This window comes from Sorex fumeus, unplaced genomic scaffold, assembly GCF_029834395.1.
Source record: "Sorex fumeus unplaced genomic scaffold, SorFum_2.1 ptg000021l, whole genome shotgun sequence".
Lineage (NCBI taxonomy): Eukaryota > Metazoa > Chordata > Mammalia > Eulipotyphla > Soricidae > Sorex > Sorex fumeus.
In genome coordinates, this window is record NW_026606078.1 from 12895912 (window position 1) to 12913064 (window position 17153).

Sequence of the window (17153 nt, forward strand, 5' to 3'; positions counted from 1 at the left end):
ATTATAAAATATCATTAAATAAGTGATAGGAGTGGTATATTTGGGTAGTATGTGAATGGAAATGTGCTTCTTTTTTGAATTGTCCTTTTGGGCATGCATTTTATATGTTATAAAGAGCCATTAAATGTAGGCTGTCACTGTCACTGTCCTGTTGTTCATCGATTTGCTCGAGCAGGCCCCGTAACGTCTCCATTGTGAGAACTTGTTGTTACTGTGTTTGGCATAGCCAATACATCACGCGTAGCTTTTCAGGCTTTGCCATGCAGGCGAGATACTCTCGGTAGCTTGCTGGGCTCTCCGAGAGGGGCAGAGGAATCGAACCTGGCTCAGCCAGGCTGACTGTGTGCAAGGTAAATGCCCTACCGCTGTGCTATGGCTCCAGCCCAAATGTAGGCTAGTTTAAAAAAATTAATTCCCATCTTCTGACCCTTCTGGTGTTCTGCCTGTCATGCCCACGAACTGCCTCTGGGAGCCACTGAAGCACATTCATGGTCATGATCAGGAGATTCACAAATGAATCTCAGAACCAAGTTGCTTGCGGTATAGATGTTTCCTGATATTTTGCCAGGCTGATTTCACTGGGGTGCCTGAGACTGGAGCAGGTGTCCTCTCTCTGTCTGCCCGAAAGGAAGCCCTGAAACTCCAGAACCAAATTCCTACCACCCTTGCCGCCAATCTTCACAGCCTTGCCCTGGGCCCCTCAGACAAGAAAATAAACCCACTGAAAATCCGGTATGCAGGACCAGTGACTGAAAATTCCAGGCCTCGGGAGGTGGGGACTGGGCCACCCCTTCTCCTCTCCCACCCTTCCAAGGTCCTGGCTGTCACCCCCCAAGAAACTGCCTCTGGTTGCCACTTAAGCTTATGAATATCCATGATCCAGAGACTCACAAATATATCGCAGAACCAAGTAACTCACTGCAGAGATGTCTCTGGATCCCAATTATTTAAAATTTTTAAATTCCAGGAGTGATTGACACCTTTACCAGCCATGCATCATCTCATCCTATTGTTTTTAACTTTTTTTTATTGAATCACTATGAGACAGACCCTTATAGCCATGTCATACTGTTCATTCAAAGAAATACAAGAAATTCAAAGAATATTCAAAAAAATACAAGATAAATTATCTAGCATCTGCCTGTGGGGAGGCTTGAGTGGTGGTGGGAAAATTCAAAACAGTCGTTGGGAATGTGTAATAGTGGTGGAATTGGTCTTGAAATATTTAATGTAATCAATTATTGTTAACAAATTTATGAAAATACAATTTATAAACATATAAATCGATTTGTTCATCGATTTGCTCGAGCAGGCCCAGTAACGTCTCCATTGGAGACTTTGTTGTTACTGTGTTTGGCATATCGAATACATCATGGGGAGCTTGCCAGTCTCTGCCATGCGGGCGAGATACTCTCGGTAGCTTGCCAGGCTCTCCGAGAGGGGCGGAGGAATAGAACTCGGGTCGACCATGTTGGCCGCGTGCAAGGCAAATGCCCTGCCGCTGTGCTATCGCTCCAGCCCTAAACATATAAATAAAATTAAAAATTAATTTTTCATCATGGTTGCAGAAGTGTTATTTTTAAATCTTTATAAAACACTCCATTGATTGAGAAATACAACTAGTAGGACACCCTTCTTGCATGTGGACAACCTAGTTGAAACCTGGCACCATAGTTGAAACCCTGAGCCTCATCAGAGGTGATCTCTGAGCACAAAGCCAAGGGTAAGGTCTTATCATTTCCAGGTGAAGTTGCCAAACCAAAAACATAATAATTTTAAAAGAAATAAAATATTCAAGTCTTTGAGTCCACTTCCCTCCACCACCATCCCAGTGTACCCCCTTCTCCCAAACACCCTGTGGTTAGATTCCTACTGAAGAACAGTTAACAGTTTCTGTAGCCTTTGGCCATTTGATATTCTGCTACTTTGTTTCTTTGTATCTGCACGGGAGAGAGATCATTTGTGTCTGTTCTTCTTCTGATTACTTCATTTAGCATTTTGTCTCGGGATCCATCCACATAGCAGTTAATTGCACAATCTCATCTTTTCTTATAGCTGAGTTGCACACAGGGAAGAAATCCCTGTCCTGAAATTTCTTGGATCAAACTTACCCCAGCAAGCAACTCTTTACTCTGCTTCCCAGACAAGCCATATTAATAGGACCCAGTTACAGTTACCACTGGTGTGTTTTGCCTAAGGAGATTCTTTCTCTTGCAGATTCTGACAGTGAGAATGTTTGTGTCAGCAAAGGTTGATCCCTGAATCTGAAGATACAAAAGAAAGTGCCCAAGCTTCATAGTCCAAGAGAATATAAACAATGTTAGCAGAAGAGCATAGTGTGTGAGGAAGGACACACAGCCCATCTTCCCAAAGAGAGACACTCTCTTAAAGACCTGATTGAGTAGGCATATAACATTGTTTATTATCTCACTCCTGACAGTGTGTCTACAAGGAAACCTTACCTGCAGTTGACTATGTTAGACCCACTGAGATTCTGAACCTGAAAACTGACAAGTATCTCAAAGCCACTTCCAGTGAACCAGTCAGGCTTTATTTTGGACAAAAAGAAGGAATTTGGACTTGATCAGTTCTGTTCACAAACCCAGAAAATTCAAAACCATGGGCAGATGCAAAGAAGTGTGAAAGTTCCTTTAAGGAAATTGTCAGAGGAAGAAGTGGCATAAGATATAACAGTCAAGTCATCGAGGAGAAGAAATAGGTCAGACAAGAACAAGGAATTTGTACTTATTTATCTTTTTCAATCAGGTGGACAAAGTAATGAAGGCCAGACAATAAGTCAGCTCTATGATAGCAATAAACTCAGAACATTAATATACACAGAATGTCAGGTTTCTAAGTGGTAAAATCAGAGACTCCTGAAGATCAATCAATACATACATTGACATTGTATTTATTTTGATTCAGAGTTCAAATATGTGGGAATAGGGAAACAGTAATCTGAAAGTGACTTGCAAATCAAATTGGTACATATTCAGAACATGTAAACATGGGATAAGAGTCAGAAATCTGTGTCTTGAATCATTCGAGGTTTTCAACCACTTCTCTTCCCGTGTGTGTATCTCTGTGAGAATTCCAGCTGCAACCCCCCATGGAGTAACAGTCAGCCTCATCCTCAGCCTGCAGCCCAGAGATGAGCAGAATCCCTGCATTGAAGAAGACATCTTTGGATCCAGGAAAACGAGTAGGACCTCAGGGTCCAGCCATTGTGTGAATCACTGTGGTAGTTCAGGAGATACCATGGAGGACTTCCAGGCTTCTGCTGCTGCTAGATAACCCTGTAGTTTCCAACACAGTAGCCACTGCTCAGGGTGCAGGTAAGTCTGGCTGCTGTCCCAGGAGATCCTGAGATCTTGACTGCGGCAGAATCAGCACAGACTGGGAGAGGGAACCTGCAAACAAAGACACTCATAATTCTGAGAATGAATCAGGGTCTGAGTCGTCAGTCTTCCAAGCAAGGTTTTCGGGTGTGTTAGGGTTGTCTCTTCAGGTCTGACCCTACCTGTGCAATGAGAGAGGAACATGAGTAGGAGAGGAGCCCAGGCCCTGGTACACATGAAAACCTGACCCCACCTTTGAGAATTTCTACCCAAGTCCCCTTTTCTTCTTCACCCTATGTCAAAGTAGAGACTATCGATGGAAACAAGTTTCCATTCCTTAATTACCCACACCCTCCTGAGCCCTGCATCTGGAACCCAAATCTCAGCCCAGAGTCAGCAGGAAGATTTGCTTTCCCTCTTGGGAGAGCCCAGCAGGAAGCACCCTTGGAGACTAAAGTCCATGGTCAGGCAACTCTTATAGCCCAGAGAAGCTGCAGTGCAGAGTTCTTATCAGTGAGCTCACAGGGAACAGCCATCAGGCCCAGCCATCAAGTTTACTGATCTCACTGAACAGATAAGGAACAGCAGGGGTACTTCCACAGTGACCCTGCTAATTGTATTTGAAAAAAAGTGAAATGAAAATAAAATCTATAAAAATCTCATAGACTAGATTAAAAATAATTTTTCAAGTAAGATACAGAATTGGGCTGGAGGGATAGCACAGCAGTAGGGCTTTTGCCTTGCGCAGCCAGCCCAGCCGTGTGTCATCTTTCAGAACATAAGGAATAATTCATTAGTGCACAGTCAGCAGTAACCCCTAAACATTGCTGGATGTGACAGCCCAAAATCCAAAGAGAAAAATACAAAACCCAACCCCCCAAAATCTGAAGTATAGTGTCCCATATTAACTTCCTCAATTCACAGTGTTCTTTGTAAGTTTTCAGAGCAAATGATCCTTCATTTCATAAGCATTTTTCAATGATTTTCTGAACTTTAATGATGACATAATATAATTAGAATTAATTTTCAAACATTCCATCTGATTATGTTATATTTAACGTATATTAATTTAGAGCAACACATACACTGTATAAAAAGGTTTTCAATTGATGTTATCAATACATAAAATATTGTTTTATTCCTTACTCTTAGTGAGAATGAACATTGTTGGTGATGCTATGTATGGAGGAAATATAATTGACTTTACCCCAATAACATTACCTGTGCATGCCTGGAAAATTCCTTGAATACCAAAGATAAGGAATAGAGTAAATCCTGAATGAGAAGTCAAATCTCAGACACCAGTATTTAAGTGAAGGAATTGATCAAGACCTGGAATAACTTTGTTTATTTGAAAGTTTGCAGGAAGAGTTGTTATTTTTCATCAACAATATAGAAAATGCTTTGAACAAGGTGACTACATGAGAGGACCTGCTGTACTCAGCAGCAAAAGATGAAGCTTAGTTCAGGGTTCTTGTCTCACTTCCCCACTTCCATCTGTCACTGTGGAAATGGTTGCTGAGCCACAGAGCACAGAAATACTCAGCCTCGTCCTCTTCCTTGGCTCCAGTGATGGTGAGGACTGCCTTGTTTCCAAGCAGGGAGCCAGAGAATCGGGCAGGGACATCTGGATGCCTATTACTGGTTCCAGCTATTAGACCCCTGGGCTTCTGGTAGGGATTCTGCTGAATCCAGCAAGCAAGGTGATTGGTGGTCACTGCCCCGGTACTGGAGCCACATGTGAGTGTAACTGTGCCTCCAGCAGTTGTGACTAGTGACGATTCTTGAATCACCACAATCTGAGAAGTGACCCCTGAAAACAGACAGGAGACCAAGGACAGAGGATGAGACAATGATATAAACGTGCAGCAGAGCATCCTTTGCCAGTATCCCCCACCAACTCAGAGAGTCCTCCTGACCTGTGCAGTGAGCCAGAATTGTGAGCAGGAGAGGAACCCAGGCCATGGTGTAGACAAACCAATGCTGTGATTTGTCAGACCCCCTCAGCTCAGGAGCAGTCTCCAAGCTCTCCTTATACCTGTTTCCCCTGTGGAGGTGGGGCTGTCATGCAAATGAGTTCCTCAGGGTCTGTCAGCAGTGTGACCATGCCAGAGTTTCTGAGTTGTTCCAAGTCAGTGACATGTACTAGAGGGCTCTAGGGTCTGGGGCTGCATCTCATTGCAGATCCTGCTCTCAGAATATGGCACAGTGCTCCCTCTAGTGACCACTGATGAGAAGATTCACTATTGTTTGTCTTTTTTTCTAGTTTTCTGTAGCGATAGTACAGTGGTAAAGCCTTTTCCCTTTCGCACAACCAGCCTGGCCGAGCAGGGTTCGATTCTTCCGCCACTCCTGGAGAGCCGGCAAGTTACTGAGAGTATCTCGCCCGCACTGCAGAGCCTGGCAAGCTACCTGTGATGTATTCAATATGGCAAACACAGTAACAACAAGTCTCAAAAAAAAAATTGAGACGTTACTGGGCCCGCTCGAGCAAATCAATGAACAACGGGAGGACAGTGACAGTGTTTTTCTAGTTTTTAATTTCTTTCCTCAGACTGTGAGGTTTTAAGTCTCCAATCATCTAAATTCAGTGTCTGTGATTCCCTAGGTAGGAACTGGATGAATGAGTTTTGTGAAAGGGGAATCTGCACACACCAGCAGATTTCTTTATCCTCCTCCACTTTCCTTAGACAACTCTGTTGAGCAGAGGCTCTGAGGTCTAGGATTCTTTTCTGTTAATTGATGCAAGTTTCTGAGAAACTCATGGAATAATGTGTATACTTTGCCGTATGGGTAATTAATGATGTCACGTGTAATGCTTCACCTCTACTCGTGCTTTTACAGCTGAGTGCTATTTAGTTCTCAGTTCTGAAATGAAAACAAAACAAAGTCTGTTGTTGATCAAAGGGAACTTGAAGTCCTTTGCATCCTGTTTGTCCTCTGGCTGAGCATCCCAGTCCCACCTAAAGTGCTTGAGGATGCTGCTATAGAACCCCTGGAATTGGAGGGGTTACATAACTTCAACTACTAAGTCTGAGGTATTTAATGGAAGACTAGCATTAAATAAGGTTTTCTTTATCCATATTTCCTCCATTATTTACCCTCATTAAAAACTTTGGTGCATTGGAGGCCAGCCACACATGTTAGGGGAAAAGGGAGCTCAGGTAGAGAAGGGAACACCAAATAAAGGGTGTTGGGAGGATCCTCCCAGGATGGAAGAAGCATGCTGAAATTAGACTATAGACCAAACATGATTGCCACTCATTGACTCTTTTGCAAAGCACAACACCCAATAGGAGAGAGAGAACAAAAGGGAATGCCCTGCCACAGAGGCAGGGTGGGATGGGGGGGATGGGGGTGAGAGGGATACTGGGATCCGTGATGGTGGGAAATGGGCACTGGTCAAGGGATGGGCATTTGAACATTGTATAATTGAAACCCAAGCACAAAAATGTGTAAGTCTACAATTGTACCTCATGGTGTCTCATTAATAAAAATTAAAAAAAAAACTTTGGTGCATACCTCTTGTATACCTTGCAAAATGTGTCTCTTATTCACAATATTTTAAGTTATATTTGTTGGCACCACCCAGAGTGGACATTCCATTTGAAGATAGTCATCTCAGCATTCTCTCCACCGTTTGTATAGCTACATTCCAATACCACAAATTTAAAAAATTCTAAAGCTGTCCATTATATTGGAATAATCAGTTTTTGACCTTGTAATATTTTACCCATCACCTAAAGGTAAGGTCACTTCAGCCCATCATTGCTTTGATAGGCTTATAAAGGTATTTGTCTTCTTTGTGAACAAATCTAGAAAAATATAGAAACATTGTCAATACACCAAAATACCCCCCCAATACTTAAAACATTCTTCTCAGGAATGATTCCCATAGAAAATACTTAATCTTGGTTCTCTTAGGTCCTGACTTTCTTGAATTCATGTTGGGCTTCTGACTACAACAGGACCTGGCCTTATAACCTTCATGTTTTAATTTGTTTCCTCTATGCTTGAGGCCATTAGAATACAGAAGGTGACTAGTGTGCAACCACAGATGCAAGGGACTGTGGCATGTTATTGCAGACCTCTCCGCATTCTTCTTCCTAAGACACCTTAAGTGCATTGGACCTCATATTGTTGCCCCTAAGCAGGAAGTACCTTGAGCAATTTGATGCTCCATTTCCTGACTGACTGGCACAGTCTCTTGCCCCCTTACCTGGCTGTCTTCACCGGGGCCCCTTGGAGGGAGGCGAGTTGAGTTTCCCTCCCGCTGGCCCCCGAACAGAGCCCCAGCAGCCGAAGACATCCAGAACCAGCCACAGTCATGCTGAGACCACTCTCCACATGTCCGGACAAGCCTCATGCATAAAGGAACTGGCAGAGGAACCCAGGCATGCGGGTCCCGGGGCTGAGATGTCCAAGCCTGCTCGGATTGGGACTGGGCCTTCTCCACCCAGATCACCCACATTCTATTAAATAGGCAACACACCCACCAGCTGCCACCAGCGCCAGGTTGATCCCATCAATGGCCAAGATGCAGAGACTATAAAACCCAGCTCCTGGAAGTGCGCGGCCACATTTGCGGCTGCGCAACATCTTATTATCTCACTTTTCCTTTGGAGGACCTGACAGGCTACCGAAAGTATCCTGCCCGTACGGCAGAGTCTGGCAAACTTCCCATGTCATACTCAATATGCCAAATACCAGTAACAATGATGGGTCTCATTCTCCTAACCCTGAAAGAGCATTGAATATGGATCTTTTAAAATCTCAGGGCTAGGAAGAAGGAGACGTTACTGTTGCCTGTTTGAGGCAATCGACGAACAACAGGATGATCTTGATCGTGATCATGATTTCCTGATTGCAGTCAGAAGGTTTTTCTTTGTGAGGGGGGAAATGAAAGAATGAGCCTCAGTTTCTCATTAGCAGCTGTGTTTTAAAAAGTTCAGTTTTAGCTGTCTCCATTCAACACTTTAAGCATTCTCTCACATCTTGGGTTTGCCTTTTTGAGGAAGAGAAATTTGAAATTTCCCATGACAAAAGTTCGACCTTCCACCGCAGAGTGTAGTCTATCTATCTTAAATGGTAAAGTAGATAATGCAAAAGACCTAAATCAGCCAGCTCACAGTGTAAGATCCCTAAATACTCAAGAAAAGCCTGTCAATTGGCAGGTAGCACAAAGACCCACTTTTTCTATAACCCCCTCCCTCCCACCACACACACATAGACACACACAGATACACACACACAAACACACACACACACACTGACACTCACACACACACACACGAGCCATAGCTAACTTGCTTCTACACTAAGATTCTATAGTAAGCTTCTATACTATTTCTATTTTCTACTTTGAGCATCATTTTTAACAATATTTTAATTCCTACAAATATTGAAAAATTTGGAAGCATGTAAAGAACACAGAGACAAACTTTCCCTGATCCTGCTTCACTTTTCTGTCTGGGCCCCAGACAGCGTGACGGCAGATTAGTTCTCAAGGAGAGAGAGAGAGAATCAGATCAGAGTCAGCAGTGTTTTGAATGTGTCAGAAATTGGTGTCTTGGTTGCTTGACCAGTCTTCTGTTGAAACCAGGATGGATACTGACCCTCAGTGACTACTCCATGCTGAGACCACCTGTGAGAATGACTGTCTCTTCTGGGTTCACAGTCAGCGAAGGCAGATTCACCACAGCCTGAGAATTGGATCCTGAAATGGAAAGAGAAGCATGGCAGGAATGAAGATTGAAGTCAGAGAAATCCTCCAAAGGCTGGTCACTCAAAATCTCCACAAACCTGTCCAGTGAGTAAGGAAGAGGAGGACAGGGAGAAAGAAGAGAGGAGTCCACTCATAGTATGACTTTCAAGGACACACTGACCCCTTAGTTGACATTTGACCTCTGGGCCTCTTTCATGTTCCTTTGGCCTTGAGGGAAGTGTTACTGATGGGTGTGCCTGCTGAAAACCTGAGCCCATTAGGATACATGACCACCCTCAATTGTGTCTTCAACTAAGGACTAGCTCAGCTGGGAGGGAGAAGCCTGGGAATGCTGGGATCTGGGTTAGTCCCTTAGGAGGAAGCACCTGTTGACATTTCTAGTTGAGACAAGAGAGATTTAGATTTTATGGGACTCATACAGTCTGAATTCGCTGCAAGATCTTGTTCACTTCAAAACTGTCATGGGCCTAACAGTACAGTGGTAAGGCCCTTACCTTAAATGCACCTGAGTCTGGTTCTATTTCTGGGATCCCATATGGTTCCCTATACCTGTCAGGATTAATTCCTGAATGCAGATCCAGGAATATCACTAGGCCTGGCCATGTAAGGTGTGGCCACACAACCCCCCCCCCAAATACAATACTCTCCATGGCCCAAAACCAAATTATCAAAAGCATTGATGTTCCGTGGATACTTCCTCATGTTAACAAGTTTTAAATATTTTTCAGAATAGAGGTTCCTTCATATCATAAGAATTTTTCAATACTTTTCTGGAAATTAGTGACTACAGGATATGATTTGAATTAATTTCCAAATATTGCATGGGGCTGGAGCAATAGCATAGCGGTAGGGCATTTGCCTTGCGCCCCAGCCCGGCTGCGAGCCGGGTTCAATTCCTCTGCCCGTCTCCGAGAGCCCGGCAAGCTACTGAGAGTATCTCACTTTCACAGCAAAGCCTGGCAAGCTACCCATGATGTATTCTGTGTACCAAACACAGTAACAAGTCTCACAATGTTACTGAGTCCGTTCGAACAATCGATGAACAACGGGAGGAGAGTGACAGTGCATATATGAATTATGCTATATTTTATGCATATGAATTTATATACACATATACTTATATTGTATAAAATGAAAATAGATGTTATAAATTCGTCGATTGCCTCGAGCAGGTCCCAGGAACGTCTCCTTCATCCTAGCCCTGAGATTATATTCAAGGCTCTTTAGGAGAATGAGACCCATCATTGTTACTGGTATTTGGCATATTGGGTACGCCACGGGGAGTTTGCCAGACTCTGCCGTGTGGGCAGGCTACATTCTGTAGCCTGCCAGTTTGTCCAAAGTAAGTAAGTAAAGTAAAGGCCCTCCCGTTGATCGTCGATTTGCTCGAGCGGGCCCAGTAACGTCTCCATTGGAGACTTTGTTGTTACTGTGTCTGGCATATCGAATACTCTCGGTAGCTTGCCGGGCTCTCCGAGAGGGGCGGAGGAATCGAACTCGGGTCGGCCATGTTGGCCGCTTGTAAGGCAAACACCCTACCCGCTGTGCTATCGCTCCAGCCCAATGAGATAATAAGATGAAATAATAGGATGTCGCGCAGCCGCGAATGTGGCTGCGCGGTTCCGAGAGCTGGTTTTTATAGTCTCTGAGTCTTGGCCATTGATGGGATTACACGGCGCCAGGGGGCCAGTTGGTGGGTGTGACCCCACCTACTGGAATTTGAAGGATCTGGGTGGAGGATGCTTGGCCCAAATCCGAGTAGGCTTGGAGATCTCAGCCCCAGAACCCACGTGACTTTGTCCCTCTGCCAGTACCTTCATGTGTACCTCCGCACACATGAAGGTTATAAATACATAAATTATTATTTCCTGCCTTACCCCTAGTGAGAATGGTCATTATAATGCTTCTTCTGAGAAAATGTAATTGACTTTACCGTAATAGCATTACTTCATGCCTGGAAAATTTCCTGTGTTTAGCTTGTGTACCAAAAAAAAAAAAAAAAAAAAAAACCCTCAAAATAGAGTAAATCCTAACTTAATGTCAAGGTAGTTCTAGGAGAGCAGTATAAAAGTGAAGGAATTCATCAAGCCCTGGAAAAACTTGGTTTATTTGAAAATTTGCAGGAAGAGTTGCTGCTATTCTTTATCAACAAAATAGAGAAGATCTTGAACTAAGTTACCATTAGAGGGCCTGCCATATTCAGAAACAAAAAATGAAGCTTAGCTCAGGTTTAGGTCTCACTTCCCCACTTCCATCTGCCACTGTGGAATGATTGCTGAACCACAGAACACAGAAATACTCAGCTTCGTCCTCTTCTTTGGTTCCAGTGATGGTGAGGACTGCCTTGTTTCCAAGCAGGGAGCCAGAGAATCGGGCGGGAACTTCTGGATTCTTATTACTGGTATCAACTATTAGACCCCTGGACTTCTGGTAGGGCTTCTGTTGAATCCAACTAGCAAAATTGTTGGTGGTGACAGTCCCAGCACTGGAGCCACAGGTGAGTGTAACTGTACCCCCAGGATTTGTGGGCAGTAACAATTCTTGAAACACCACATTCTGAGAAGTGACCCCTGAAAACAGATGTGACACCAAGGGCTTAGGATGAGATGATATAAAGAAGCAGAGCATCTGTTGCCAATTTCTCCCACCAACCCAGAGTCCCTCTGACCTGTGCAGTAAGTCAGAAATGTGAGCAGAAGAGGAACCCAGGCCATGGTGTAGACAACCCAATCCTGTGATGTGTCAGACACCCTCAGCTCAGGAGCAGCCTCCAAGCTCTCCTTATACCTGCTTCCCCTGTAGAGGTGGGGCTGTCATGCAAATGAGTTCCGCAGGGTCAGTCAGCAGTGTGACCATGCCAGAGTTTCTGAGTTGTTTCAACTCAGTGACATGCACTAGAAAGGGCCCCAAGGCCTGGGGCTGCATCTCATTACAGAGCTTGTTCTGAAGGCATGGCACACTCCCCCCTCTAGTGTCTACTGATGAGAAGATTCAGTATTGCTTGTCTTTTTTTTAGATTCCAGCCTTCTTTTCTCAGACCTGGAGTTGTTAGGTCCCAAAGTAGCTAACTTCAGTGTCTGTGATTTCCCAGGAAGGAAGTGTATGAAGGAGTTTTGAGAAGGAGTCTTCAGAAATCAGCACTTCTTCCTTCTCCTTCTCCACTTTTCTTAGCTCTTTTGAGCAGAGAATTTAAGCTCTAGGATTCTTCTATGTTATGTGAAGCATGTTCTCCCCAAACATGTAGAATAATATATAACTTTGCCATATTGGTGACTACTTATGTCATGTATGTATGCTTCACCAGTCCAATTCTACTTAGAATTTATATCTGAATGGTGTTTAGTTTTAAGTTCTTAAAGCAAAGCAAACTAAATTATAACAAAATCTCCTGTTGAAAGATGCGTACTCATATCCTTTGTATCCTGTATGTCTCTGTTTGAGATTTCTATTCACATTTTAAGTGCTTGAGAATGGGCTGCCACAAACCCCTGCAGTTGGTTTATTTGAAGAAGACATAGAAACACTATATTGGGAGGAGTTGCTTGGCTTTGTAGACTTTGTATCTCTTCAAGTTGCCTGTGTTGGTATCCATGCAACTGAATATCTTAGGTTTTGAAACTTCAGCAGAGACCATCAGGGCAGTCCCATGTGGCTGCTCCCATTTATGCTTATCTCTAGACACTTCAGGTCTATAGAAAGGTGCAAACACACTAGTACAGGGCTTTGTGATTGTAAGATACCTGTTGCTCCCTGCTGTCAGTTCATTAGATTTCTCCTTAGAAGCATGACACATCACCCCTTTTGTGGCTTCAACATGACCTCAGGCAAATCTTGATGCTCCATGTGGAATCTTTACACTTCCTTCATAAATGAGCCCGTGTTTTTTCATACAATATGCTCTTAGATAAGAAAGTTATTCATAGGTCTCCTGTGCAGGACACCATTTTCTCCTTTGCTATTCATCATTTGTCAAAGATGAAGGAGTGTGTCTCCAACATTAAAAATAATGTTTCAAGCATATATAAACTGAAAACATTTTGGTTTTATTTGTACACCAAGCAAATCGATGAACAACGGGAGGACAGTGACAGTGACATGTACTAATTAACCAGGAGACTGCCTTTTTAGTTGTTCCTCTGAATAAGACTGGGAAAATCTTTTGCAAGTGAGAAAGAAGTGATATATAAGCATTTAGGGGTAGATAGACACAAAGTTGTGTGCACAGACAGAACATGCTTTCATATATGCCTCATGTCTTTGCATAATCAATCTTCACTCAGAGCATAGCTTTTGTTTTAATATAGATTTCTGAAACAGAGGTGATGATTGATGGTCATTTTGGGAGAAATCTGGAAGAACCTACCAACTTATTGATATTTGGGGATCCTGACAGAGTTGATATGATTCAAATTAGTGAAAGTACATTGAAAACTGCTCTGGTTATCTTTTGAGTTGCTTTACTATTGATGGCATTAAACAGAGTGGCTGTGGTGTCATAAAAAGCAGTACGTAAGAAGGCATCTGGAGCTTACATGGTCACCCAGTCTGTCTAGAGAAAAGATCAGAGAGCTAATTGAAATATCTTCAATATATGCCACTGCAATCTACTGAGCAGGGAGAGAATGATCTCAGAACTGTTTCTCAAACCATTGCTTAAGCTTTATGATGCAATTGTAATGAAAACAATGCATTATGATGCCTTCAGCAGAAAAATAGTAGATGTGTAAAGATGCTACATGTTTTCTTCCCATATATCAATGCACTTATTAATGAAGTGAAATTTCAGTTCTGAAAAGTGACCAGATGTTCGGAGGAGCGATGGCCCCATAGAGAGAGACTGTGGAAGACTTTGAAGCAGGTCACAATAAGTGTAAATAATATTATTTTATGTGTCTCCAGATTACCTTCATTTGCAAGGAGGTAAGTTGCATCTCAAGTCACAGTCAGGTGTATAATTAGAGGCTTTATATAGAGAAAAGAGATACCAGAGAGCAGACTCCATAACTCAGTCAGTGCTAGAGTAGAAACAGATATTCTCCAACAATGGTGGAAAACAAACCACCAGCCTATAGCCAATGATTCATTACTAAAGGGGACAACTCCACAAATCCCTGATTTAGGGGGTACCTGATGTCTTAGGATGTATTTATGTGTTTGGTAGCATGGAGCTTATCCAGGATGGTGGCTGACAATTTTTTCTGTGATCCCCAGTGGAGGCAGGTGAAGTTTAAGCTGGTGGAGATGGATTTAGAATTTGGTAGGCACTGAACAGCTCTACTGTGGCCTACTCATAAGAAAAGCTCATCTCTGATCAAGTCTTTTGTTATGCATATCATGTGTTGTATCCATGTCCATACTTATTACTGGGATTATATTCATCTACAGTGATAGTTCTTCTAAGTCTAGAATAGCATTCTTTAACCACCATTTCAAGGACTTCTTCACAGGTATGAAAAGGTTGAATCCACCATTCTACCACCATGGTAGTAAATAGATGGTACTGAGAGGTCATAGATCTGCTTACAGCAGAGGTGTTATTTCAAAGGTATAGAAAAGGTTGTAAAACATTGATCTAGAATACCTAAAGTAAATGCAACTTTTAAAAGACAGAAAAGTGTGATAGGGGATAGAGTAAGAGTACAGTAGGTCAGTAGTTTGCCTTAGAGGCAGTCAACCTTTTTTCCATCCCCAGCACCCCATATGGTCCACATAGAACTGCCAAGAGTAATTCCTGAGTGTTGACCCAGGAGTAACCCCTGAGCATAGCGGGTTATGATGCCCTGCCTTCCGTGAAAAAACAAATAATCTGATAACTGTAGACTTTTGAGAATCTCCTTACTGTATCCTCACTATAATTGCTTTTGAGTATGTCTCTGACTATCTCCCGTGTGTATCTCCTAGATCTATTCCTGTCTTTTTTTTTTTTTTGGTTTTTGAGTCACACTTGGCGATGCTCAGGGGTTACACCTGGCTCATGCATTCAGGAATTACTCCAGGCAGTGCTCGGGGGACCATATGGAATGCTGGAAATCGAACCTAGGTCAGCCATGTTGGCTGCGAGCAAGGCAAACGCCCTACCCGCTGTGCTATCCCTCCAGCCCCTCTATTCCTGTCTTAACCCTCTAAAAGACCTGCACGGCAGATCTTTTAGATCAGGACCAGACCAAAGATGAGTGATTACTGAAAACTTGAAGTATCAGGACCAGATCAGATCAGGACCAGACCAAAGATGAGTGATTACTGAAAACTTGAAGTATCTGGAAAAACTTGAACCATAGAGCTGCCTAAGGGGAGGGAATCTGAAGAGCTCACTCTCATCCCTCAGCTCAGAATTTATGCTACTCTCCCATAGAGACCTCTCTAACTGCTTTAATTTCATCCCTGCATTGACACTAGAACTCTAACCAAGACATCTTCAGGAGTGTCCATATATAAGGCAATCTCTAAATTGTGAGTAAATGTCCTTAGCTTAACATTTCAGTCTACAAATTCCACTAACGCTTAAAAAGCCAGCCAAGAGAATACAGTAATCCAGCTTGACACATAGTAGTTTTTGACAAAATGAGGAAACACAGAAATGTGCTACAAATTATGGGCAAAATGAAATCTCAGAAAAAGAATGAGAAGCAACTGAATCTTCCCAGGTCAGACTGGTCTATTGACTGAAAACTGTCGACCTTCTTGTAATGGGGGTAGAAGATGTTTCTTTCTGCTGTAAATTACAGCATCCCCAATCACAACACACAGCCTCTGGCAGATAAACAGCCCAGCTCCACAAGTCATCTTGAAAAGAATAAAAAAGAAGAAGCTGAACTTTTAGGGCCTTCTTGGAAGGGGGTGCAGGCATAGCAGCCCCAGACACACTAGACCATTGCCAGCATGGAACTTGCCCAGCTCCACATTGAACCTCATCAAGACACAAATTGTTCCAGCTCCATAGCTCCCAGAGCTCTTGGCCACAGATACCTCCAAATTTTGTAACACTGTTAGCCTAATAGGACCACAGAAAATCTGATGGGAATATTGTACAGAAAACCAGCAATCTCATTGAGCAAAACCAAAATACAAAAGATTCAGTTAGCACCAATCAACCCAGTAAATCCTCAGACCATAACTTTAGAAACGCCATTGTGAAACATAATAATTATCACAAATTGGTTGTATTGATCTAAGTTTTGATCATTCCATTTCCCTTTGTGTTGTAGTTCTTGCTTGTGCAGCTCCTCAGCTACCTGGACTGGGTATCCTGTAGGAATGTTCAGGGAATCCTAGAGGCAATGCTTGGATACTGAGTCTAAGCAATGGTAACGGGTGGAAGGCAGGGACCTATTGTTTCCTGGAGAACAGTATAGATTAATTAAAGATTAATAATTTATCATTGGTCTGGCTTGGGCGTTTTGTGTGTGTGTGTGTGTGTGTGTGTGTGTGTGTGTGTGTGTGTGTGTGTGTGAAACCTTTAAAGGATCATAAGCTTTGTTCTTGTTTAGGGACCGTAAAGATCCTGGGCACGATTTTCACCAAAAACTGAACGGAGCCCATGTAACCATTCATTTTCCTTCCCATTAATCTTCACTTTCACCTCCCCTTACCACATGCCCTTCTTCTGCATGTACTGCATTTCTTTTGCTTTTATATAATCACTACTTGTCCTGAATAAACCTGTCTATTGGCCATCAGTCAGTAGCCTGTGTCACAGGGAGCATTGGAATTGACTCCTTGTTCCAGGTCACCAGTGGAAATCTTTTTGTTGTAATAAGCAATATGAAGTAAATTTGTTTTTGCCTGCTAAGAGGACAGACTTGAGTAGTGGGTTGGAGACATTGGTTGAGGGAAAGATATACTGATGGTGGAACCGGTGTTGGAACATTGAATGCCTGAAGTGACTATATTATGAATAACTTGGTAAATCATGAGTCATAATAAAGAATAAAATTTAAAATTAAGAAGTTTGTGTGAAGTCAAGGAATATTTCAAATATTATGGAATTGAGTAAAATTTGAATTCAAATGCATAGAGATTTACAGCAACTATATAGCAAGGTAACAAGGGCAGATTTATGTCCTGGTTCCTCATCTAAATGTGTCACTGTG

General features: G+C 42.8%; 1 gene segment (V, D, J or C); it reads right to left on the reverse strand.

Moving 5' to 3' along the window:
- Positions 1-4798: 4798 nt before the first annotated feature.
- On the reverse strand, positions 4799-11777 carry LOC130022888 (Ig lambda-2 chain V region-like). The segment is given in 3 exon segments: positions 4799-5137; positions 11326-11633; positions 11732-11777. Coding segments are annotated over 3 exon segments (693 nt in total).
- Between the last annotated feature and the right edge of the window lie 5376 nt (positions 11778-17153).